At 39.7% G+C, this 26,013-nt stretch overlaps 4 protein-coding genes across 6 annotated transcripts in view; 2 read left to right on the forward strand and 2 right to left on the reverse strand.

Annotated features, from left to right (window-relative positions):
* rhbdf1a (rhomboid 5 homolog 1a (Drosophila)) overlaps positions 1-1,748 on the forward strand; it is a 32,531-nt gene extending 30,783 nt beyond the window's left edge. For both annotated transcript variants that reach the window (XM_027000641.2, XM_027000724.2), the window contains 2 exons: positions 389-542; positions 636-1,748. In XM_027000641.2, the coding sequence (XP_026856442.2) occupies positions 389-542; positions 636-1,055 (574 nt within the window). In that variant the 3' untranslated portion in view covers positions 1,056-1,748. The remainder of the gene's footprint in view (positions 1-388; positions 543-635) is intronic.
* Positions 1,749-2,148: 400 nt separating this feature from the next.
* On the reverse strand, positions 2,149-4,279 carry aanat2 (arylalkylamine N-acetyltransferase 2). The gene is given in 3 exon segments (XM_035529127.1): positions 2,149-2,431; positions 3,209-3,370; positions 4,116-4,279. Coding segments are annotated over 3 exon segments (609 nt in total).
* Positions 4,280-9,209: 4,930 nt separating this feature from the next.
* Positions 9,210-18,642, reverse strand: mgrn1b (mahogunin, ring finger 1b). 2 transcript variants are annotated; one of them, XM_027000920.2, is made up of 17 exons: positions 18,056-18,642; positions 17,403-17,521; positions 17,204-17,292; positions 16,834-16,980; positions 15,974-16,091; positions 14,836-14,902; positions 14,623-14,666; positions 14,378-14,425; positions 14,168-14,236; positions 13,772-13,931; positions 13,510-13,619; positions 13,006-13,220; positions 12,352-12,463; positions 12,171-12,216; positions 11,735-11,821; positions 11,414-11,459; positions 11,079-11,171 (listed from the first exon to the last, which is right to left on the reverse strand). In XM_027000920.2, the coding sequence occupies exons 1-16, from the start codon at positions 18,141-18,143 to the stop codon at positions 11,419-11,421; spliced, it is 1,560 nt and encodes a 519-aa protein (XP_026856721.2). In that variant the 5' UTR covers positions 18,144-18,642; the 3' UTR covers positions 11,079-11,171; positions 11,414-11,418. The 2 variants fall into 2 exon arrangements, with proteins under 2 accessions (XP_026856647.2, XP_026856721.2); XM_027000846.2 differs by lacking the exon at positions 11,414-11,459 and having other exon boundaries at positions 9,210-11,171.
* A 645-nt stretch (positions 18,643-19,287) lies between these two features.
* Positions 19,288-22,571, forward strand: ubald1b (UBA-like domain containing 1b). The gene is made up of 3 exons (XM_027005416.2): positions 19,288-19,483; positions 19,950-20,003; positions 21,399-22,571. Exons 1-3 carry the CDS (start codon positions 19,376-19,378, stop codon positions 21,693-21,695), a joined length of 459 nt encoding a protein of 152 aa, XP_026861217.2. The 5' UTR covers positions 19,288-19,375; the 3' UTR covers positions 21,696-22,571.
* The last annotated feature ends 3,442 nt before the right edge of the window (positions 22,572-26,013 follow it).

Consider the following 26,013-nt stretch of genomic DNA (forward strand, 5'->3'; position numbering starts at 1 on the left):
AGCATGTTTGATTAGGTTGGCTCTTTTGCGAAGCATCTTACTGTAATGCTGTGAAGAGCTGAATTGCTGTTGTGCAGTGATTTCAGGCTGGGTGGACAGTAATTAAAGACTGCCTTGTCAAAGCCTGAGTCTCCCTGAGCCTTTCTGTCTGGAAGCATTTCCTTTTCTTACATATTCCCTCGTTGCACTTTTCATTAACCTGCTACACGTGCACACATACACATAAACGCACAAATAGGCCAATACGCACATGTATACATACATACATGCACATTTTAACAATTGAATAAAAGCATTCAAACGTATACAGACCTGTTAGTCTTAAAGAACCTACTTTTTGTGTGTGTGTGTGTGTGTGTGTGTGTGTGTGTGTGTGTGTACACAACAGGATTCTGCACTGCTTGGTTTCAGTGCTGTTTCAGATGACTATCCTGAGAGATCTGGAGAAGCTGGCTGGCTGGCTACGTATCTCCATCATCTACATCCTAAGTGGCATCACAGGAAACCTGGCCAGTGCCATCTTCCTGCCCTACAGAGCTGAGGTGCCTACCGCCCTCCCTGATGCTGCTTCTGTGGCCTTGTGCTGTTCAGTTTTGGTTCTAACTTTGTTCTCCCTCTCTCTCTCCCTGGCCCAGGTGGGTCCAGCTGGGTCACAGTTCGGCATCCTGGCCTGCCTGTTCGTGGAACTATTCCAGAGCTGGCAGATCCTGGCACAGCCTTGGCGTGCCTTTGTCAAGCTGCTGTGTGTGGTCCTCTTCCTCTTTGCTTTCGGCCTGCTGCCCTGGATCGACAACTTCGCCCACATCGGTGGCTTTGTCTCAGGCTTCTTCCTCTCCTTTGCCTTCCTCCCCTACATCAGCTTCGGTCGCATGGACATGTACCGTAAGCGCTGCCAGATCCTGGTCTTCCTGGCCGTATTCGTGGGCCTGTTTGCCGGCCTGGTGGTGCTCTTCTACGTCTACCCCATCAAGTGTGCATGGTGTGAGCTGCTTACCTGCATTCCCCTGACGGACAAGTTCTGTGAGAAGTACGACCTCAACGCCCACCTCCACTGACAAAGCAGCAAACGGACAGGAGGTGGGGCTTTGGGGAGGGAGGGGATTGGATTGGACTGTTGTTGCACATCAGTTCTGTGCCTGTCAGGGAATGAAGATAAGATGGACATTGTCCTGCCCCTCTGAGGTAATTTCTGTGTGATCTTGGATGATGCTTGTGTTGTATAATTTTTTAAACTCTCAGTACAAGTTGGAATGCCACCTTTGACCATTGTGATGATTCTGAAAATGTTTTTTAGGTTTCCCCAAAGTCATTTTTGTTGGTTGAACAGGGTGTCTTGTGATGATGTCGTCTTTAAAATATGGACACCCTAGCCCCACTCTCTCACACTCAGTTCCTTGTCGGTCTATGGGGTGTGAGTCTAATCACCGGTACAACAAACAGAACAATACCTGATTAAAAAAACATCATTTTGAACTTCTCTTGTTTTAGCATGTCACTAAATCATATTTTATGATTGTTCAGACAACCTCAGAATCCAGGGACAGAAAAGAAAAACAATCTATACCTTTGGTGCCTTGGTAAATGTAACTACTACTGCCATATTTTGGTCACATGTCAAGCATTCAAATGTTATTCTTTTATTTCTGTACTGCTTCAAATGGAGTAATGATTAAATACTTAAGGGTAGTGTTTTAGCTACCTATTCACTCACTTGTTACAAAATACATCTTAAAACAATATGCACCTCAGATGGTTGTTTGTCTGTTTCTTATCACCGGCCAAGTCTTTCTTAGTGTAGGTTATGCATTTTAATTAAGCATATTTTTCTACGTAAAATCTACATAATATGATTAAATCAAATTCTTAGGGTTGATAAGATTATGTATTATAAATGAGAACTTGGGGAACTCACTGACAGTTTTCAGATATATTTGTAATTATCCAATACATTTATAGGCTACCCTATAAATTATCATTCTGAAAAATGCCATGTCACAACACTCTCACTGCAGCATCACACAGAAACATTTTTTATCTCCAAAAAGAGTCAGCCTGCTTCACACACCATGAAAGAAAACTGCGATACTGACTGTTGCAGCTTGTGCATAATGCAAGCACCGTGCCTGCTACTTTAAAGCCGATGTCCTGTCAACAGCTGCTGTTGCGACACGTGTAAGACAGTCGCCTGAGCGTGTATTCCATTTCTCTGAAGCAGAACGATCCCACTGAGATGTCTGAAGGAGCGTTCTCCTTGAAGCCGGCCTTCTCGTAGAAGGGCACAAGAAATGCCTCGCATATGAGCAGGGCTCGGCGTACGCCAGGCAAGCAGCGCAGGTACTGCAGGTAGCGCCACAACAAGACGAAGGCCCTCCCCTGCTGCCTGCAGTGCCGGTGCACAGCCAGCACGTGAACGTGCACAGACAGGGGCATCCTGTTGAAAACACGCACCAAGAACAGTGCAGGGATACGACAGTTTAAAGTGAAAATTCACTTTTATATTGCTGTTAACATGGTTTTACTATAAGTGTATAATGTTGTATGGACGCAGGTTTGATTTTCAATCTTATTAGCATAGTTTTTATCATTTGAATCCATGATCATTCAGATTATAAAAATATAGAGTTTTACATGTAAAGCGTAAAGTTTACAGATATCTTTTCCTCGACCACATGTCCAATTCAGGTCCTGGATTACATCCAGGCAGTACAAAATCTGGGGCATTTAAAAAGTTATAATTTAAGTTTTAAGTTTTTAATTTAAGTTTTAATTTTAAAAAGTCATTTTGATTAATTGAAAGATTTTGATTACTTTTTCCTTCATCAAAGTCATCACACTTAAAAAAGACCTCTTAAAATTAGATGTTTAATATACCTAAACTTTTCAGTGAAAGAAAGTGTATAGCAACACTGATATACAGCACAAGAACTAATAAGAGAATATAATCTACTAGCACATAAAGAGCAAAATCCCCAAGACTGAATCAACACCTTCATCCACACCAGCCACTTTATTAGAAATACACACCCTGTTCCTGTCCTCAAATAGACTGCTGGTGAAGGGTGAGTGGATGAGTAACACAAATTGTGCAAGAGAGCCACTATAATGAACTGGCTGGATAAAGTGTTTGTATTAATTCCACTGGAAATTAAGGCTCTAAGAGTTAATTCAGCAATATATGTGTTAATGGGTGATTTTAAAGGGTATACACTTTACCTTTTGCAATTTTTCCTTGTCCCAGCCTGATCTAATGATAAAAGCCAGCAGCTGTCCTTCCTTGAACCAGCCCATGAAGAGCACAGAACACAGGCCTAGGATGCTCAGCACTTCAGCATGCATGAGCAGGCACTCCCTAGACCCTGAGATGAAAGCTACAACTAACAGACAGACAGGCAGACAATCAGATGCACCTGAGGTGGTGGTGTCAGTCCCAAAGGACTAAGGGCTCATAATCCTGCTCTAACATGAGAGCACAAACACAGGATTATCTGCAGATCAGCCAAGAGTTCAACCCTCTGCCCACAATCAAATTAACCTATCATCCATAATCCTCTTTCCACATTTTTTGTGTACAGTGCAAATAAAAGATGTCATTCTGCGTTTGGCAAATTTCAGACCATTTTTCAGTATTATGTTCAAGAGCTACATAATTGGTAGAAATAACATTTTAGGAACTACTGTAAAATGAACTACATTAAAATTAGTACATTGATAAGGGTTACAGTATATTTAAATGAAAGTGTTAGCAGAAATCAAATTTACACAATTATTATTCACATAATTCATATATGTTTGATGTCTAGGCTAAATTTTAGGCTAACGTGACTAACAAATACTGTAAACATATGGACACCATGGTCACTAACACTACCATGGCAACAAGATACTTAAGTGGTATGATGCCAAAATACTGGCTAAAAAGAATTTATTAAATTCTGGCTGCCACTAAATGTTTCAGCTATTTAATGTACTTTTGTTTAATTTTGTTGATCAGACAGGGCTAAAAAAACCCAAAACAAAACAAAAAACCTGCTACAGCCTTTCGAGGGTCATAATTTTAGGACTGCATCATGTAGCCTACACGGCAGACCTCTTTGCCCTTTGTGAATTTCTCAGCTTCTCTCTGGAACTCAAACACGCTGAGGGTGTCTTGTGGCGTGAGGTTGCGGAACTCACTGGCATGGAGTGTGTGTCTCTGCTGACAGGGAGAACCAGATATGCTCAGTGCAGGCTTTAGGGAAAACAGCTCATGGAAAGGAGAGCTGTTTACCTACTGGGTCATCCTTGCACACAGATATGCTGCCCGCAGACCCACTGTGCATGGAGAAGCAACGTTCCACCTTCCACCTTCTTGCTGACTTCCTGCCTCTTTCTGGCTGGCTGGATTCATTTACTCTTGGGTTGACTCTGTGATGTGTTTTTTTTTTTGCAGTCTCTCAGCCAGCCCTCTTTTGTCCTCTTCAGCCTCTCTCTCTAGTACAGCTCTCCTCACACACACACACACACACATACACACACACACACACACACACGCGTGCACGCGCGTGATGTCTCCTGCCCTCACTCCTGAGCTCCTACAACAGTGTCCTCTTTAGACGGTTGTGCACATGAGTTTCATGAGCCACAGATGTCTGGCAGGCTTATGTGGTGCTAATACGCCAGAGCACTGCTGACCAGGCTGCACAGCTTGCTTAACTCCATCTACTGCAATTCCAACCATGATTAGGGTTCTGTGTAATGCAAGCTGGAAAACACCCCCAGAGACACAACATATGAGTACTGTGGGCTCACCTATAGCAGATCGTTTGGAGGACTTATACTGCAGTAATTTGCTATTTCATGCCACCAGTGCTGTATAATTATTCAGCATTTGTTGTCTGTAATTACTTGGATTTGCTGCCATTAAGATCAAAGGAAGTACTGTAAATTGATTCAATTTCCTGACTGATGTACAGGTGAGCTAGTGATATTGAATTATGTAAAATGTGTCATCTATCAAAGAGATGAACAAATTCAGAGTGATTTAAATGAATCAAGACAATAATAATTTCATTATTTTGATAATGCAATTACTCCTCATTTGAAAACCTCCACGAATACAGAAAATGGCATGTGGCTCACTTAACAAAGCCATGGAAGTATGTGTGTGTGAACATAAGAAGGATGAAAGACCTGATTTCATGTGACAAAGTGGGTTAGGGGAGTCATTAAAGTGGAAAGGACCTGTTTTAGCCAATTTGCTAAATTGTTCCAATCTGCTAAATTTATTTAACTTGTGATGCTTGAGTTAGTCTATAGGTTTGCAGATAACTGTATAGGGACACATTTTTCATTGTGTTCTAGCAAATTAGATTTTTAATGAAATAGCGACCATAAAATTTAAGCACAGACAAATTTTTGCACAGCACAGATTTAATCCCAGGGTATGCACATCCAAATGAGATGGATACTTTGAAGAAGAAACCCTTTTTACCCAGTCCTAAAAAAAACCTAACTTTTACCCAGTTAGTGGCTCAGGGAATTTTGGCCAGCTGTGTGCTGCTGCTTGGTGAGCTCAAAGCAAGCAGGAACTGAAACTGGACGAATTACAGGCCTGGCCAAAGGGAAGATCCTCAGCATCCGGTGATGTGTAGATCTCAGATTTCAAGCAGGAATGACAGCCAAGGATTTACAGCCATATAATGAACATGACAATAACATTCATGATTCAAGAAAATATGCAATGGTTGTAGTAGAGTTCACCCTGTACAGCTGTACAGTCAAATTAAAGCTACGCTTCTACTCATAGTTATTGTTTCATTTCAAATCCAATGTTCTGGAATAGAGTTCCCAAAACAAACAAGCAAACAACACTGTGTCACTGTTTAATTACTTATGGACAGCATTTGATGAATCCTGGCTAGTGGACTGTGTTTCCCCCTGGTTTGCCTATAGATGAGAGGAAATCCTTTGATTGAGCTCTGTGAAGCATCAGGACAGAGAAAGGAATTCGTAGAGTAACCATGAGAAAGCCATAGTGTAACTGTGAGCCTAATTAGGCAGCCTGGAGTGGAATTAGCTAATTGCTGACACTGAACAAGAGCAACAGAGACACTAATCACCTCAGAGGCAGTGAGCCACTTTAGCCTGGGTGAGGAACTTGATTGGAGCATCACATACACAAAGGTTTAAACAGACAACTTGCTGAATTCATAGTGGCATTATGTACAATTATTACACATATTTATATATGTAATAATATGTAATATATTCAATAATTTGAGCATAGTGTGAGTTGCTACAGAATATAATTAATAATTTATATAATCATATAATTAATGTTTTACTATAATATTTTATAATAAAATTATAATATAATGAAATATAGTATATGTAAATAATTAATAATATAATTCATTGTACTTTCTCCTACAAACTGTTAATATACATGCAGCATAGAACAGAAATGAAAAAATAAACAAATGCATTTTGTGGAATGTATTTTGTCAAAAACTCTGAACATTAAAAGAATAACAGCACATTAACATACGCTAAAATACATACATATTGTACAATAAAAATTAATTGCAAAGATTAGAATGCAGACTGAACAGAGCAACATGTAATTTTCTCCATCGGCAGCAGAGGGCACACTATAGAAAAAAAAAAACAAGTGTTGAGCTAAATAAATCAATGACTAATTAAATTATTGTATAATGTTGTTGGTATTAATAATGTTTTGATGGGAAAAAAAAAAACCCAAAAGCTGGGTCAAAGAAGGTATTATGCATAACCAGGGACACCAGTCAGTGAAGAAGGCTTCACACTATACACGGAAAATAAGGGTTCAGACAGGGGAAGGGTTGGTTACTGAACCTTTATGAGTTAGAGCTAATTGCCCAGAACCAGCCAAAGGTGAGCCAGGATTAGAAACAAGTGCTGATGTTTATCTGTCAGGGGGAGGGACAACTAAATTTGACATGCTGTTTAGAAGTGAGTGTATTATCTCCAACACTACTACAATTAGTACTGTTACTACTACTACTACTACTACTAATAATAATAATAATAATAATAATAGCTAGTATAAATATGGCCGCATGTAACAATAGTCTAAACTTCCTGCTGCTTTGTCCAGCTATAATCTCTATCATACATTTATTACTGGCCCAAGAATATACTCAGAGGTTAGCTTGCTGACTCTAGCATGGCCAAATAAATGTCCAAAAATTTCAATAAAATGTTCCAGTCCACTTGTCTTTTGTAATCCCAGTCCATATCAGACATGCTAATCTAATGAAACCATAAAATATTTGTGAGTATACTAACTGTGCACAGCAGATTTCTTGGGAGTATGACTTCCACATTTCAAGAGCTCTGATGATGCTGGACAGGTGCAGTTCTACAGTCCTATTGCAGGTTGATCCTGCTCCTCCACTACTGGCTCCCATGTGGTGGACTAGGGTTCAGTCCCTGTCAGGCCAAGTGCTCTATGCTATACCAATATGAGCCCTTGTGCAAAACTCCTAACATTACACTCACCTACCTTTGTTACATTGAATAATTCTGAGTTGCTCTACCAAATGTGCTAAACGTAAATATCCCAGCAACTGGGCCAAGGAATTGACCCCATTCTGAGAGCATGCTACAGTCACCCACATCCCTATACCTGTCCTTCTGATACCTTACTTTAAATCATATATAATACATGTATAATAAAATAAAACAAAAGTAACTCTAGCAGTCAGAATACATAAAGCACAGAAGTGAAACATTGATCTTCCATGAGGCTCAATGGATTGCCTGAGGGCAGAAGGTGGAAGATGGAAGAAGGATAAAGCAAATGACCTAGTCAAGGTAACCCAGGAAACAGACAAATGGGAGCTTGGTGGATCATGTAGAGTCAACAAGTGTACATGAAGTGATGGAAATGCAGTACTCAAGATCTTCCTAATAGAGATGCTCAAAAGAGGACTGGTAAGGAATTACAATTTTACTAAACAGAATGCCATGGTGATGGAAGGCCACAAAGAATTGGGGAAGCCATGTGCAGGAGGAGAACAATAGGTGTCTACTGGAATGGGGACAGAATAAATGGGGAGGTTGGGATGAAAGTATAAGAATATGGATTAAAAGGGGGTGGGGTTGGGATAAAAAGGAGGAGTTGGAAAGGAAGGGGGGAGGCCAGGGATAGAGGATAAAAAGGGGAGGTTCAAAAGGGAGAAACCATCTCTGGATTGGTCCATTGGTTGTTGCAGAGGAAAGTCTGAGATTAAAACAGAAGAGAGAACTGAAGCAGGCAAGGAACACAGGCTGAAGCAGAAGACTGCATAACCAGACATGCTGGGCTGTAGTCAGGAAAACATGGGATGGGTGGGACTTGGCTTTCTGTGAACACTGTAGAAGACATGATGTCACACAACCAAGTCAGACAGTATAAACTAAAGGACTTTCTGTTAATAATGCAGACAGTGGAGGAAAAACTTGGAAGATTCAGAGTTGTGCTGATCTCAGTTTGAAATGATTTGTTCAATAAAGTGTTTAACTTTTTCTACTTCTCTTTTTAAAAGTCTTCACCAGGCAGTTGAATATGTGCACTGCCAGATAGTAAGGATTATTGGACTACGGCAGATGTCAATGTTAATATACACTGAATATCATTCTTTAATTAACTTATGAAAGTGAAGTAGCCTACATACAAAATGTCATGGATTGATTATGGATTATTATACCAACTCCCACATGCTGTTACAACAATGTGAGTAGTCAAGCATAAGGATACTTTACATTCCTTGTTTGTCACAAACATGTTTATGCACTTGCAATAAAGTATATGGACTTACAAAACACAAAAGGGGCACATGTTAATACTTAAGGATTACTAAAATTTAATTACATTTTGAAACTTTTAAGTCTTACTTGTACAAGATTGTTTTTAGTTTTAGTAAACATTTGTCTAATTCTCCCAGACCGGACACATGCCCTTATCTGTTATCTGCAGCATAGGCATGCTTAGTGTTGTTATATGATTGAGATCTACTTGCTGTGACAGCCTAAACAAAACCCTCCATACCTCATCATACATATTAGTCTATGACTACAACAGTAATACAATAACTCCTTCATTGACTTTCAGCAATTAATTCCCAGTTTCAGTCACTATTCAATAATCCATAGTAGGTGGACAGCATGTTCAGAAATTTAAACACTGACAGAAACTAGCAGAGACAAGCTACTTTTAATATTAGTTTTATTGGTATTCACATGCAGCAGTATACTATGCATTTGGACAGAACATATGCTAATCTTAAGCTTGAAAACCATGGCTGACCCAATGTTAACATCCTGGATACCAGGCCAATATTACAAGGAACAAGAAGGCACAGTGGATCAAGTTGAAATGGCACACTATTAGAGGGAGATAAATAAGTGAGCATCTTCCATTGCCAAGAGCTGTATTAAGTACCAACATATCATGCAGAGTTTAGTCTGATAATTAATAAGAAGCCACTAATCGATATTGCATATTACATATCTGAGGTTTCAAATACATTTATAGAGCAACCATCTATGAGTAAACCATAAATCTATTGATCCGCTCAAAATTATGTTGCACTAAACATATCTGTATCAAACACACACCCACACATATCAAATAACTAGCTTCATTATCCAATATAGTACCTATTTAAATAGTCAAAGATTCATCCTTCATTGGTAGATCATTAGAAATACTCTCAGAACCAGTCATACTACACAAACACTACAAACTTTAGAGCTTAGTTCAATGCATGGTCATATGCCATAAGCAAAAACAAAACAAAAACCCCCCCAAAGCAAACAAAGAAAACAAAAACCCCCACCTATCTCTAGCTTCCAAATGCTCCCCCATCACAAGAACTGAGGAAAAGAACAGCTCAAAGCACGATTAAGTAGCAACATTTGTTCTTGCTCAAAGGCACGTATACCTCTATGCATAATGCTACATTTACAAGACAGTTTAACACTGCAAGTCATGGTGCTTTGGGTTGGATGAGATAAGGGCAATGATGAAATAAATGCATGCTGAGAGTATACTCATCAGTGCATGTGCACATTAAGCAGTTCTTTCCTTTTACAAAGCACAGAAGCCTACTAGCAATGGTAAAGGCAGAAATATAAGACAGGATCCAATATCCACCACTTTTGCAACCATGCATAAAACACTTTCTCAGCTGTAGACCAAAGGAAGGGAATCTCATTTGTAAAATAAAGAACTTAAAACAAGGTACTTTAAGGAATGATCATAAATACTTCACATTATGTAGTGCATTGTTTGTTGTACAAAACATATGTTGGAGGTGTAAATTCACTATATCATTATTTGGTCAGAAAACTGAAGTAAGCATCTGCCTGTATGATACAAACACACAGGGGCCAGCTCTCAATCACATGCGTTTGCAACTATTCTTAAATTAATAAAAGAAAGAAAAAAAAAAGTCAAAACATTTATACACTTCCTATAAAACATTACTTCATATGAAATTCACAAAGTTACAGATCTGTAGTATACACAAAGTGTTAATTCACACCACACCTCTATATTATTATCAACACTGATTACAGTCATAAAGACATCAAGACTGAAATGCTGAGACTTCCTGCTTATTAAGATGTGCTTTAACCAGACCTGGTTAGCATGGTGTCTGTTGTGATACACCTCATTGTTCCCACACTTGCCTCAAAAGAACACTTGCCACAAAAAGAACAGGCAAAATACACAGATTGTTCTCCTATCTCTGCAGTTGGCTTTGTGCTGGCCTGTTTATTTTTATGGTAAATTTGTCAGAATTTTAAAATAAATAGACATTTAAAAAAAATCATCCAGTGGTAAAAGGAACAAAGAAATACAAGACCTTTTCTTTTCATGACTTGCCATTAAAGCTAGTACACCTTGGACAGGAGGCAGGATTGATGTAATTAGCGAGGGTGGCGTGAACACACATCCCATCTGACGAGGAGCTGAGGGGGGGCGTCAGGAGCAGTGAGGCTGGCACTGGCGCAGATAGGAGAAGCTCCACAGAAAGGAAGGGGAGTGGGAGGGTTTATGGTTCTTTATTCATCCTCCATGTGCAAACCGCTGGTGGGACACAGGAGAGGCTGGCTGGAACAGCTCGTGCCCTGAGTGTCCAGGCTCTCCATGGAGCCCGAAAGACCTGCGAGGTGGGAGGGACATCACAACCAAGGCCACACGACGGATGCGATGAAAGACATGTCTACATCACACTGTAGTTTAACGGCCAAGAAGAAACAAGCAGGCACCATGGCACCCACTGACTCGCTTTTCAACATTTATGGACTTTTGTTTCCAGGGTTATGGAAAACATGAAGCACACTAGTTTGTCTGCGTGAACAGAGGAAAGGATAATGAAAGACTGAGGCAGAGCAGCCTACATACCAGAGTTACTCTTCCATACCAATAGAGCAGGAATCAGGACCTAGAGCTGCCCAGAGCAAGGGGAAGGAGATGGCAGGCAAGAGAAGTGAGAAACAGAAAGAGAGAAGACAGCACACAGGTTAGACTGCACACAGGTTAGACTGTGAAGCTGACAAGGCAAGTTAAGAGATGCAGAGTGCCTGCTAGAAAACCCACAGAGGGCCGTGCACACACACGGGGCCACACACACTTTTGTTAAATTTATGTTGCAACAGTATTTCTCAATCGGGTCAACTGGGTCTTTGGTAGAAGTCTGGCCATCCTACCAAAGAGGCTACTCACCAGTTGGTTCACTTTCAGTTTTAGTCAGGCTGCTGTGCTCACTACTACAGTCAGGCCCAATTTCCCCCTCCGAGTTCAGCCTGTCCTCTGTACAGAGCAGGGTACACACATGTACAAGTACAGAAACACACATACAAATGGTCCTGGGTGTGAAATAGGACTCTAGGACCAGGCCTGAGAGACTGTTTTATACCTTGTTTCAACTCTGCCATTTGTAATAAGCTACTTCAGCCAGAGATAAGCTTAGATCAGATATGTGTGCCCTTCTGCAATTTACACTTGTAGTTAGATTGCATAATAGAAATTACAATTGCACTTTGCGTATCTCTGGATCTTTGTTTCAGTTTGTCTCCCATTAAGGAGACTTTAGTTAATATGGAGTTTTGGGCAGAAAGAGCTCTGGGATCTTTAGGATTATATGAAATACACCACTAACCATCTTCTGGAGACAGAGAGTCAGGAGCATCCTCTCCTGCCGTGCCCTTTGAGTGAGAGAGGCCACAGGGTTAATGTGTGTGTGTATGTGTGTGTGTGTGTGTGTGTGTGTGTGTGTGTCAGAAAGTAAAACAAAACAAAACAAAACAAAACAAAAGCCAGGATTGGCCAGCAAGCCTGACCTCAGTAGGAGCGGGACTACTGGACAGCAGGGTGTGGGCTTGTGTGTCAGACAACTCTGACAGCTTCTCCTCATCCTCCTCCTGGATGGGTGAGGAGGGGGAGCGCAGGGTGCTGTGGACAGGGCAGAGAACACTTCAGCTGGGAAGACCCTGTGGGCTGCAAGATGTGACCTGGCCTTTCACCCCACCTCCCAGGCTGCCCTCCGAGCCCCACCAACCTGGCTTGGCCCCAGTGCTGGCTGCAAGAGGAGGTCATGTCCTCTGAGTATTGCAAAGGTAGAGAGAAGTCTGCTTTTGTCATCAACTCGTGACATAGCTAATTTTAAACCGCACTCAGTGATGCGTCACATCAGATCTAAAGGAATGCCTCAGCCATGCTAACGCAGCTGATGATCAATGTTGGGGCCAACTGTGTTTTGGTTCATTTCAGTCAATTACTCCAACAGACAAAGATAAATATGAGAACAACTGATATTGGGAGATAATTTTAATTCATCTGGAAATAGAATCTACTTCTTTAATTTGATCCAACCTTACTAAGATTAAATGAGATTGTCCGGTTAGTATGATTGAATTTGCATAATCATTTCCTATTAACTTCGTATTGGTTTTGAGGTGAATGACTTCTTTAAGATGCAGTGGTGGCAGGTTTACCTGTCGGGCGACTTGCTGACTTTGCCCTTCTGAAGGCCGCTGTCTCCAGAGTGTTCTGGAGAGCTCAGTTGCCTACTGTCTCCGCTGAGGCTCCCCGAGAAGTTGATCTCATCGTACAGAGGGGCGGAGGGGACTCCGGGGGAGATGGCGGTGAGCCCGTTCAGAGCCTCCAATAGTGAGATGGGCTCAAAGCCGGGAGGAACAGAGTCAGAACTCTGACAACATACCCAAAGAGATACAAAGAGTGAACAAACCAATACTGGTGGATACTGCATAGAAAGCACTAGTTAAATGCAGACCTGGTCAACATGAACTCTGAGAGGAAATCAACACATGTATATTTCAAAGACTATTCTGATACCCTAATCATTACCAAACATAGTGTATCAGAATTTGTTGTGTTTGGTAATGATTAGGGTACATGCTTGTTAGAGTAAGGGTACAATGCTCATGACTGTACTAATGGTACTGTTCAGAGGAGTGCAGGCAGGGTAGGGCACGTACAGAGTGCTCGTCATGCTCCATGCTCTGAGCCAGCACGGGACTGAAGGAGACAGGGGAGAGAACACCGGCTTTCTTCCTCACCGCCCGGATCTGCAGCAGGGCTCGAAATGCTGCACATGCACACATATGTACGCACACAGACCAGTTTCACCATTCCAAACACTGTCGATACAGAGATGGCTACTTAAAACCACCTGTTATGTATTAATCACTTGTTCTGATCATAAACATGCTGTAGTTAAATGATCCAGGTGATACGTACGCAGTCTGCAAATGGGGCAATTGTTGGCCTGGTAACGCAGTGTATCTGCACACGAGTTACATAGACACAGGTGTCTACATGGAAGGATGAGTGTGTCACGTAAGTCCGACAGGCACACGACACATTCATTGCTGTTGTCACTATTCTCATCATCAGATGGCTGGTGGAGGGATAGCAGACAGAAAGTTAGGTTAGGTTTTGACATTCAAACCACAGGCCAGTTCTGTTTGAAAACTCTCACCATGCATTCTTTTTTTAAAAAGAAATTAATTTATATTAATACGTTATCAAGCGGCAAAATTCTTTTCAGATTATGAAATTTCAGATTTTCACATTTCAAATTGTGACAGAGACAAGTCTAACTGAAGTCTAACTGAAAATGGGGATTACATTCACCTTAGTCTCTTGGTTGTTCTTGTTTTCAATGCCATAGATCTCCTGGAGCAAGTAACTAACCCGATCCACCTATGGACAGTCAGCAGGGATATCAGGTGACACAACAGACACTTAGCACAAATGTAAGGTGATCTCATGAACAAATCAATAATCCATTCCGCAGTGTTTAATAAGTAAAATGGTGAATGAATGGAGAAATGTATTACTTACGATTTGTTTCTGCTTTAAGGGCTTCACAGAGAAGCTGCCATCAACATGCTGCCAAAGGGGGAGGGGAAAAAACCCCAAAAAAAAACAAAAACAAAACACCACATCTCTCCAATTCCAATATCCAGTAAATATGTATTCTCTTCAACACGCAAATTAAGTCACTATTTTCATCATAGTTTGGTACTGTACAGATATTGACCATTTTGTACATGGTTAATCTCAAAACTTAGTTTGGCTCCACCTACTTTCTCAAAGGCAGCCAATAGCACATGTGCATGTCCCAAGCAATCTGCAAGAAAAAGGTGTCAATTAACAACCTGTGCCAAGCCAATATCATTCCCAAGTCACTGGCCTCTATTAAGACACAGCACACAATATGGGTGATAAGATTTGGAATGAGAGTAATATATATATAGACATGTTCTTGTCCAGGACACATCACCAACTTTGCCACGCACCATCTCCTTCATCCACCACGGCCTGGATGACTATAGGGAAAACACCTCTGTCCAAATCAAAGTTCAGCTGAAATGGCATTAGAGAAAATATATTTAAATTGTTCCTTTAGTTCACTTAAAACATTTGAAATATTGATAGTTTATAATTGATTTCTATCCCTGTTGCACTATTATGTCTTCTAGCAAGAGGAGTAGCCAAGAAGGACTGGCTGTTAATCTCAGGTCCTTTAAGGATAGGCTTGCTGTTTTTTAAGCCATATTGAAATGGTTTCTTCACATCGTTTATGACAGTGTAGTCAAATATGTATACATGTAGTTTATGTTTATTGAGGACAAGCTTTTCCTAGCATAATTTAAGCTCCTGTTCTGCTGCACATGCTGCTAAGAGATCCTTTTTGCAGAAATGCAAATCAGACCAAATAAGACATCCTTGACTATTTTTTTTAAAATGTTTTTGTTCATAAAAAGGACAGTATAATGTAAGGGCTAACAAAGCATATTCTGATGTTTATAGATATCTATTTTTCTGTTAGACAAATTAAGCATGTTTTTTACATGAAATACTGTAAAATATCCTGGAAATGTATGTTTGGCATCATAGCTATCAGTCCACCAACTTCCTAGTCTGCTGTTATATACAACAGCTGCTGCCTTTACAGTGGTTTCATATAAGCTTTTTCTAATTATTTGTTCTATTACTCATCAATTCTATTTTTTTTTGTCTAGTACAAAATGTGTAGTTTTTAATAGAGATTACATTTATTCTTAAATTCCACCATTCACACACAGATATTCTCTTGCTTCATGATTGTTGATCACTTTCTAGAAAACCATATATCCAATAATAAGTTATCCCCATATACTCATTGGACTTCAAATAGAAGTAAAACTGAAAGCTGACTTATTAGTGGTTCTGCAGATATACTGTACACAGACATAAATAAATTTATCTGCATTTTCGCCATTACCAAATTATCAAGCCTTTTCATATTGTTACTAGTTAAAAATGTCTGTTTTTGTCTGTCATCTGTTAGACTAATCTCATTCTACTAAAAATGGAGGTGTACTAGAGGTAAAATGCAATATTTGTCCTCATAAAAGATGATTGTGACATCATTAAGGTGGTTACAGAACTCACATCTTCCTCCTTCCATTCAGAAAAATTGATCTTGAAGGAGGGCAGAGAAAACTGCTGGCTCACTCCCCGCTTGTAGTGCACTGTTTCAGACATCATCACAGGATTCCTGGGATTATAACTTCAGGGAAAAAGACAGCAAAACAGTCACACAAAATCTATTTGTTTGACATCAAATTGTATACTTTTCTTTGTTCTCTTATCCCCAGGGCTTGTGAGAAAATTTTAAGAATGTCTGATCATGTATATGACTCAAAGTAAATACTTTATGAAATTAGACATCTGTGAGCCAAGTCATTGAATTAACACAAATGGAGGAAATGGGGAATCTAAGAGGCTAATTAATTAAAGCCATTAGGTGCTTATAGAACTCTGCTATACATAGCCTATCCTCCCGCTCACTGCAAACATGTTGTATATCCATGGAAACACTCTTGTTGCTAAGGGCTCTGAATATCTCTTCACGTGGTTCTCAGGCCTACATCTATTATTCTTATTTAGCTTGGCGTATAACCCAACAAAATTTTAACCAGAATGGCAGATGTTTTTTAAAGCATATAATACAAAAACAAACAATTAAACAAAACAAAAAAAACCTTGATGATTAAAACTGCAATTTCAGCTGTATGTAAGGCATTATATCTTTTATATGACAGCAATACCTAAATAGCTGAAGTGTATAATAAATAAGACTAGATTGACTGAAATCAGTTAAGATGTTTGTCTTATGAACATAAAAGCTTATCTGCCTCTATGAACCTCAGGCTGAGAAACAGTTCCTCAAAGGTGAGGCAGAAAAATCTGAAGTTTGCCTCTCCAGGGTTTGTGTAATGTGGTCTAATAACATACACAGCTATCCTTACATTGCCATTCCATTAGTGAACTCCTCAAACGCCTGGCAGTAGACAGTGATAGCAATTCGAGCGTCTGAGTCGAAGGTGAACTCCACTCCATATAAAACCTTAGGCTTCACTCCATCCTCCGTGGGTGTATCACCATCATCTTTGTACCTGTAAAGTACACAAAATATCACCTCAAACTCTGCAGAAATTCCATAGACTTTGTGTGTGATCTAATGTAAATTCAAATTTTTAACTGGTTCCTTTCCCAGCCTCTGAATCAGCAGTTGAACATATTCAATAAGGTGCAACTAATCCTCCTTTTCTGCTTTAAACCATGGCATTGAAGAGGTGAGCACTGCATTAAAATGAGTAAATTTAGAAAGGTGCACACCTGACAAGTCGTAAAGAGTCTTTTCTGATGTTAACAAGGCTTCGTAATGTCTTCACTGGTTCATGAGGTGCTGGGGTCACATAGGGAAACTGCGTATCAATGTTAACAGAGATGTTACGATCATAACAGCTTAAACACACCAAATTAGAAACATGATGACTTATGATAAACTTCTGAGGAAAGCCTTTCACTTCCACACCTGCACAGGACGGTTGCCTAGGAAATTGAGGTCCATGTTTTCTCCAAACAAGTAACCTTCAGGGTGGGGTGTGTCAAATTTCTCACCTCCCATGAAGAAGTGACTAGCAAAATAATTCCCTTTGAGGAAAAGAGGGAACCAAATTGGATTGAGTTTCACCTTCAAAAAACAACAGCCCAAACAATCTGTTATGTAACTCGCACCATCCATTAACATGCCATTACAAAACATTTGGCGTAGTCTGTTAAGATATCGTATATAGGTTTATAGTGGGTCATGTTAACCAATAGCAATGATCTGAAAGCCTTTACTACGATTCATTAATAAAGCTATCAAAGGGAACATCATAAAAGGCTGTGGACCCCTGAAATCACAAAACAAGACACCGAAACTGTAGTTAGTGACCCCATCAACTAAAGCATCGCAACGTATAACTTTTCTTTCTATCGCAGAGAATAAACAGAATGACAGACATGAGCAGCTGGTTAGGTAACTTAGTTAGCTAACCGCTGTCTACGCTGTGGGAGAGTATTATTAAATAGCTAGCTAGTACACAAACAGCTAGGTTATCTTGCGTTAGCTAATCAAACTAGCAAGCTAGTCTAGCCATTTTAGCTAACCTAAGTAATTGTCAAACAAGCCGACAAACTTACCAGATTTAGGTGGAAACCTGTATGCTGAGTTAGCCTGAATATCAATGTCCTCCACCCCAGCGATCCTTCGACCAAGGACTGAGCCCATGATTCACTACCCGAACTACTCGCTTAACTAGCTTGCTAACTAGTTAGGAGAGCAAATTGTTTGCGGGAGCTAGCGACAATTTACAAGGACAGAGATGCCAACGTCGGGTAGTTATTTGCTTCTATGGTTTAAAACCAATACCAAACGATATTTCCTTGACGTTCAATTGGATAAATAGTTTAATTTAAAGATGACAAGTAACTATTCAATCGCCATTTACCCACGTAGCTAGCTATATTTACGTTAACGTTATGCTAGCTGGCTAATTAGCTAGTTTGTAAAGCCAGCTAGCTACAAACGCAATAATTAGATAGCTAGGGTCAATCTACTTTTAGATAGCTCAGAAAGGAGCTTCGCCTTTCCAAAAACGCAAATTCGTAGAGGCTATAAACTTTCGTAGCGAGCCACCTATTTTATGATAACGTACGCTTTAAAGACGACACTAACACTAAAAAACAACAAACCGGGAAGTGCTAGCTATTTAAGAGATAGGCTGTGCTTGGATTTGTCATCGTGACAAACAGATTATTCATCCAATCCAGTCTACAGACGCCACAGGCACGTTTTCTTTTGTCCCCTTTAAATAACGAAGATGCAAATTTGCTATGTAGGCAAAGTTCACACTGAGGTGCATGTTTAATTAACAGGATCGAAGCTAAAGGCGCACCGACGTACATTTGCTTATATAACTAACTATCAGATTAATGTCTACACTGTTTACACTGTCTACACTGGCCGATTTATTGAGTACATCAGAAGATACATTAGGTTGTCCCTATAAAAGAGCAAGGCAAGATATTAAAAATAATTGAAGACTATGTAAAAGTGGGCTTCTGCACTTGAGTAGACGCATAATTATGTTGATGCAAATGATTACTCTAGCTAATGAAAATGTTACTATAATATAGCACAAAAATCTAGGAAGTGTTTCTATTCATCCAATGCCGACAAATGTCAACGGATTTCTATAGAGCACAAATACAATGTAAAAACAATTAGTTTTATTCGTGTACTCACTAACGTTTGGTTTTATAGGCGTACAAGAAATACGTTTTTTTTTCTAGAATCCCGGGAGTTTTGACGGTTACAGGGTGCGCCCATTAGGCGGCGCTATGGACACCGACGTACACGGCAAAATATTTTGCATCAGCAAGTACGATATGAGTGACCACTCTGAGTTGGAAGAAGTATAAGGGAAGCGATTCATATAGACTGATAGATTGCTTAGTAGCATGGAAGAACTAAAGCATCAAGTTATGATAAACCAGTTTGTCTTAATAGCTGGATGTGCGTCAGACCAAGCAAAGCAGCTTCTACAAGCGGCACACTGGCAGTTTGAGGTAGGTTATTTTAGCAGGTTATTTACTAGTTAATGCACCTCTGCGGTCATAATACTGCATGTAATGTAACTAGCTAGCTTGCCAGCCTGTACAAGTTTTTCTGTCAGTCCTTTTTTAGCTAGCTAGCTACTACTGAATCCATTTCGTTTGGCTATCTAGACTATAACACAAAAATGTTTTGCAGTTCAAAGTTTCCTAGAAATTAGAGTGAAGAAGGCAAGAACACGAGCATGCATCACTCATTTTATGGGTTGATTTAAAACTTCCAAAATTGAGTAACTCATCCTAGCGAGCTAATTAACGTTATGAATGAAAAACCTAGCTATACCGTGGAGCTATTTAACTTATCGATTTAATTACGAGGGTAGCCTGATTCCTGTTATATGCACATTTCTTAGTATTAGCTAATTAGACTAACACTACAGATATTAGCTAGCTAACATGTTTTTCCTTCTTTTTGTTATAGACTGCTCTTAGCGCATTTTTCCAAGAAGCTAATATTCCATACAGCCACCAAATGGTGAGTTTAAATAATAATATTATTTATAAATGGTTCTCAATTTTTTACTTCCGCCATGTTGTGTGAGCGAGTACATGAGTCAGGCGAAAATAAACATATCTGCCACGCGTTTTCCCATGGTCGAGATTTCATGTTAGTCTACAAAGGCACAATTTAATGAATAGTTTGCTGTCTAGGCACTTAACGTCTGTCAGCCTTGATTCTATATTTTTAACAAGTTGATTTTTTGTAAACATGTCCCAAGCCGTGGGGGAGAGAGATTCCTGGAAAAGGAGAGAACAAGATACAACTTCCGACAGTTATGTTTATCGCCTGAACAAAAACAAAAAAATATGTAGGATAGTGATCTGCCAAACTGCATGCATATTGGTGCCAAACCAACGATCCCGTTAAGCAAATGATATACACTACTTATTACTTAATTTATTAGTTAAACATACATTTAACCTCAAGATTTTTTATGTACAGTGATATAAAAATGCCTTTGCCTGATTTTCATTGTTTACTATGATTCAGACAATGCCAGCCAAATCTAGAAATTTTAATCTCTAATACTATATAAACGTCTGTTTACATTATTACTGGTTATGGCTAATGTATTACTATAAATTTATTTTTTGAAGACAGTTCTATGAGTGTGTTCAGCTCAGCACTCCATCCACATTTCGTTACAATGAAATCATCTTTTGGTTGATTTGACTTGGAGCCAAATGTACATATTTTACAAGGAAGCCGTTAGAATGTCTGTGGGACAGTGCTGTGCTAAATCAGTTTGGGGGGGTTTCCCGGATGTGCCAGGAATGACCTTGCATGGGAAATGTGCTCAAGCCTACTGAGCTCAGAGGCCTCCTGAAATCTGCTAAAAGAATGAACACCAGGACTTGTGAGCAGAAGGCTGAGAGAAGGAGCCATCTCAAATAACACAGCTCTTGCCTGCTTGAGCCTCTCAGACAGAGGCATTCTTTCAGAAGGAGAATGGTGCTTCACTGTTCTTGCATGTGCACCCCCTCCATGTTGTAACCAAGTCAGATAAGTGTTTCAAGTGACATATTTATGCCTTACTGACTATTAAAGTGTGTGTGTGTGAGGTGTGTGTGTGTGTGTGTGTGTGTGTGGTGTGTGTGTGTGTGGTGTGTGTGCCGTGCGCGTGTGTGCATGTGCGTGTGTGCTTTTTCTGGAGGTCATCTGTGACTTAGCTGATATAAAGGATTTCTGTAGTAGTGTACATAACAGCAATGAACACTTGTCTTGATCGCTAGTCTTGGAGTACCTGACTGTGAGTGAAAAGGATATTTATATGTTTATAACTGTCTATAAACAAAGTTTGCCTCTGAATTAAATCCAAACCTGCTAACGAGACTCTTGCTTACACCCATCTCTCATCTCTTGCAACAGATGTGCACGCCTTCCAACACCCCGGCAACTCCGCCCAACTTCCCGGACGCTCTCACCATGTTCTCCCACCTCCGAGCCTCCGAGAGCATGAGCGCTGGTAGCTCCATGGCACCCATGGCCACCTCGCCGCCCCCGTATATGAACTGGTCCATGGGCGCTGCACACAGCCCCGGGCCGCAGGGACTCTGGGCTGCGGCTCAGCTGCCATCCCAGACAGTGGCATCGGACTGGCCCTCGGCACTCACCCAGCAGGCATCCTCTGAGCAGCCAGGTCTCGCCGTGGAGGCAGAGAGATGAGGATGTGGGAGGCCTGGTCCGTCCTGCAGGCGGTCCTGGTTCAACAGCGGCCTGAAGAGCAGCTCTGGTGGTGCGACGGCAGGAGAACACTGAGAGGCTGGATAACGCAGCGGGTGGGCATTTGAGACATGGGAGCAGAGCACGTGTGCTTGTTCCAGAGACTGGACAGGAGACTAGAGACAGATAAAGTTCCTGGGTTTTTTAAAATGTTTTTGTTGTTATTGTTGTTTTTCCATAGTAATTTAATTTCAAAGCATTAATTTCTTGCTTATGTATCCCCTTCAAAAGAGCTCAATGAGCAAGGAGTCATTTCTGCTGTTTGCACTGTGATGCGTATAATTTCCTGTTGCAGTGTTGATCCTGATGATGAACTGAAATCAGTTTGTGTGTGACTGTTGTAGGCAGTAGGAGCTGGAATGCTGAAATCATACTTTGAGACACAGGACAACTTGATTTTAGTTTTTTTGTTTGTTCGTTTTAACAAAAAACACCACCACTGATTATGATGTTAAGATGGTCTAGGAAGTAATGTATATGTCAAGATCCAATTAATCATCTGTTATGTGTATGGAGAAGGGACATATTTACACAGAAGCAGTTTTCCACGTAACATTATTTATTTCCTTAAAATGTTTGTATAATAGCTCTAGTTAGAAATGGTCAGTGTACAGATCCCTTTTCTAACAGTTTATTAAATTGCAAATGGCCAGTCTAGATATGCTCCATTTTTGCTAAAATCACTAAGTACAAATATGGCATTGTTATGACTCTTCTTTCTCTATGGCTGTGTTTTAAAATCCATAACATATTTGTTAATTTTAACTAGATTGCCAATTTTTGTCAGTTATTAAATAAACAGTTTTACAGTGTGTTTTACACAGCCTCCATGACTTCAAACCCTGCCCCCTCCTTGCGTGTCTAAATCTGTTAGGCCAAATGCAAGAGATGGCAGTGCATAGTCACAGGGCACTCAGACATTCAGTTCTTCTCATTGTTATGACTGGCAAAAACAAAACAAACAAAAAAGAATGCTTTAACATCCAAAGTCTGTTTAGAACAAATCCCAAGGATACATTCTATCTGTCCAGACAAAATTAAATCATGGTACAGCCACTTTCTTCTGAAGCCCTTTTGCTTTTTATCTTGACTGCCTGTTTCTTCACTGTTTATATTGGTTCTGCAGGGTGTGATGTGAACACCTGGTGGCTTCCAGGTTTTGTATAGGTAGTGAATTCCCATATCTGATTCCCTGAAGCATTACTGGCCAGGATACTTATGTACATGTTCAGAATTAATGGTATACTAAATTCAAGGCAAAGAAGCTTAGCAAACTGCTGGTCATTTGGAATCTGTTCTGAAAAGTCTCAGTGTCTTTTTCTCTTTTTCTATCCCTTGATTCCTTTACCCAGATGCCCTGCAGCAGCAAGCCTGAACTAAGTAAGCAGAAATTACTCTCTTCCTCAACATTTACTTTACTAACCTATACAACTATGGTTGAAAAATGCACTGATGAGTGTTATGGGTAAAATGGTTTATTTGTGAGCCTTTATGTACCATCTGAATAGGAAGTGGCTAAGAGGTCACTAACACATGCAATACAAAGGTCTGTGCAAAAGGAGCACCCATGGAAAATTATGTATGTGATAGGCTTAATATCTAAAAACAATCTCAGAATTAAGACTGAAAGTGATGAAAAGGCTGCATATTGTGTCCCTCATCCTCTACAGAACCTTCTTATGAAAATAACTACATACACAGTAAGTCATGTAATGTATAGTAATAGTAATGTATAGCTGTGCTATGCAGAAAGGTTTGGCCGCACAGACTAACAAAATGTTAAAAACAAAACAGAAACACAAAATGATAGATGTGCTCACAATGTCCTTTTATTTATTAACAACAGATATTCCTCCCAATAACTACATTCCACCAAAAATTTAAGAGGGGTAAAAGAGAGAGAGCGAGAGCACTTCCACAGGGACTCCCTCTGGTTGTTGTCTCTATTGAAGCGCAGGCACATCAGAGCACTCTCGAGTACCCTGCTGCCTAATTGCTGGTCCCCCATGTGGTGTGTGCACCTCGCTTCCAGAACAAAATGTTCTGGTGTAGCAAAACGTACATGCCATGACAGAGGCAGGAGATTTCCTATGATTACAGCGCTACCATGACTACCGTGCCTGCCTAACTACACCTAACTCACCTAAACTCTCATCTGGACACACTCAGTGACTTTGTTTTTAAACTGTTACAGACATAGACATAAATTATTTATTATATCTAATCCCATACTGTGGGTAAAAAGAGAAAAAAGAAGAAGATATAGTGAAATACATGCACACACATACATTACAGTGCATAAACTATATATACTGCGGTAAGAGATTTTCAAAATTGTAGTGAAGTACATAAGGTTGGATACAGAGTACTATCTTTAAATTGATAACATCTATATTGGAAGACCTATATAATTGCTGAGCTTTTCACAATTAGTTTTATATGCCATATATGTTACAAATATGATTAATTTGACTAGGTCATTGTACATGTAACATATCAAATAGACTAAAACAGTCAGTAGAGTCCACAGTTGAGTCCACAGAATATATAATAAAATTTCTATAGTAATATTGTGACCTATTGTTATATAAAACATTTATAGTATATTACTGTAGGAAAATGGGCATTTCTGTACATATACAGTTCTATTCTGGATAATAAAGATAGAAAGTTACATTTGTGTAGTGCAAGCAATGGAACTCTATAATGAAGAGGATGCTAGATGATAGGCTAAAGTGCCAAATGTTCACTGTGGTTAATGAGGGCCACAGCTCTGGGGATAAGTTTGCCCTTGTGTCTCTCTGTGCTGGATTTGATGACTCTGAGACTTCTGCATGATGGAAGGTGGTTTCCAAGGTGAGAGGGGTCACTTTTGAGTTTTCCCTGCATGCTTCATGACTCTTGATGATGCCAGGTTGCATATGATAATCCTGTTTAGGCTAGTACTTGGTTGCAGATCTATGTTTTGTCTTAAACCTGCAGTCCAGAGCACATTTTGTTTTGTTTTTTTTGTTTTTTTTGGTTAGAAATATCTAATTATAGGTTATTAATGTCTAATCCTATTTCCAGGACAATTAAATGAGTTGAAACAAAAATTAGTAATTTACATTTAAAACAGACTTCTCAATATGCACTTGCACAAGGTCCATGTTAAGGTATTCCATGTTAAACCTTCCCTGCTGTCGTTTTCATATACAGTATTTCCAAAATTTAATTACGTCATGCAGTGTTTAAACGCATTAAAGGTTTTTGATGTTTTTGTGTGCACAGAGCCCCCTAGTGATACACTGGAGATCAATTCTTCATTGCATTGACATGAAAGAGATCAATAAACCTATATTTACTGAAAATACTGCAAGCTTCTGTGCCTTAGGTAGGAAATCACACATCTGTTTAATCCTTTTTCAGCCTTCTTCAGATTTTTTGTTATTAAAAATAAAGCTGCGCAGAGCCCCTTCTGTATGAGTTTTGAGTATTTTACATGAAAATAAAAATATGTAGTTTTAAAAATTGAAATTTCTAATTCTACTAATTGTATTTTCCACTTTGTTTGACATACAAAACTGCCAAGCTGCATACAGAGATGCAGAGATAATCAGTGGCTGGGCTGCAGAACATTCTCTCTCATAATGGGTGTTTTTTTGTTTTGTTTTGTTTTGTTTTTTTGCTTTGTAAAAGGAAATATGCCATCCCTTGTAGAATCCCCAGTCTCTATGGTGGTTGACAAGGAGACAACTTAAGGTGAGGAAGAAACGACTCAGAAGAAAAGAAAGAATCGCCGCAAGAAGTGCAGAAATGCAGGAGAAAGAAAGGCTCTGCCTCAAGCAAAAGAAGAGAAAAAACGGATACAACTAGAAGCAGAGAAAAAGGCTTGGGAGAGAATAAAAGGAGGAGCTGAAGAGTCAACTGAGTCTGTTGTTACAGAGATTTCCTTTGAGTTACCTGACCCAAGAATAGGACTGAAACTTGTTACTCACCAAATGGATGTATTGTGTACTAAGCTGGAATGTGGAATGTCCATGTTAGATATAACTGAGTACAATTGGTTTGCTAAGTAACTGAGTAATATAACCTGCTAATAAAAGGGACATCGCTTTGTGAGAGCCATGCGCTCAGAACTTTAAGTCATATGCGGATTGCATTTTTGAGCACGTGTTAATACCGGATCATTAATGTTGGACCAATTGCATTTGTGATTATTATTTGTTGTAAATAGATAAAATTATAATTAATAAAACAAAGCCCACCATTTGGGTGATTC

The sequence above is a fragment of the Electrophorus electricus genome, chromosome 8 (genome assembly GCF_013358815.1).
Source record: "Electrophorus electricus isolate fEleEle1 chromosome 8, fEleEle1.pri, whole genome shotgun sequence".
NCBI lineage: Eukaryota > Metazoa > Chordata > Actinopteri > Gymnotiformes > Gymnotidae > Electrophorus > Electrophorus electricus.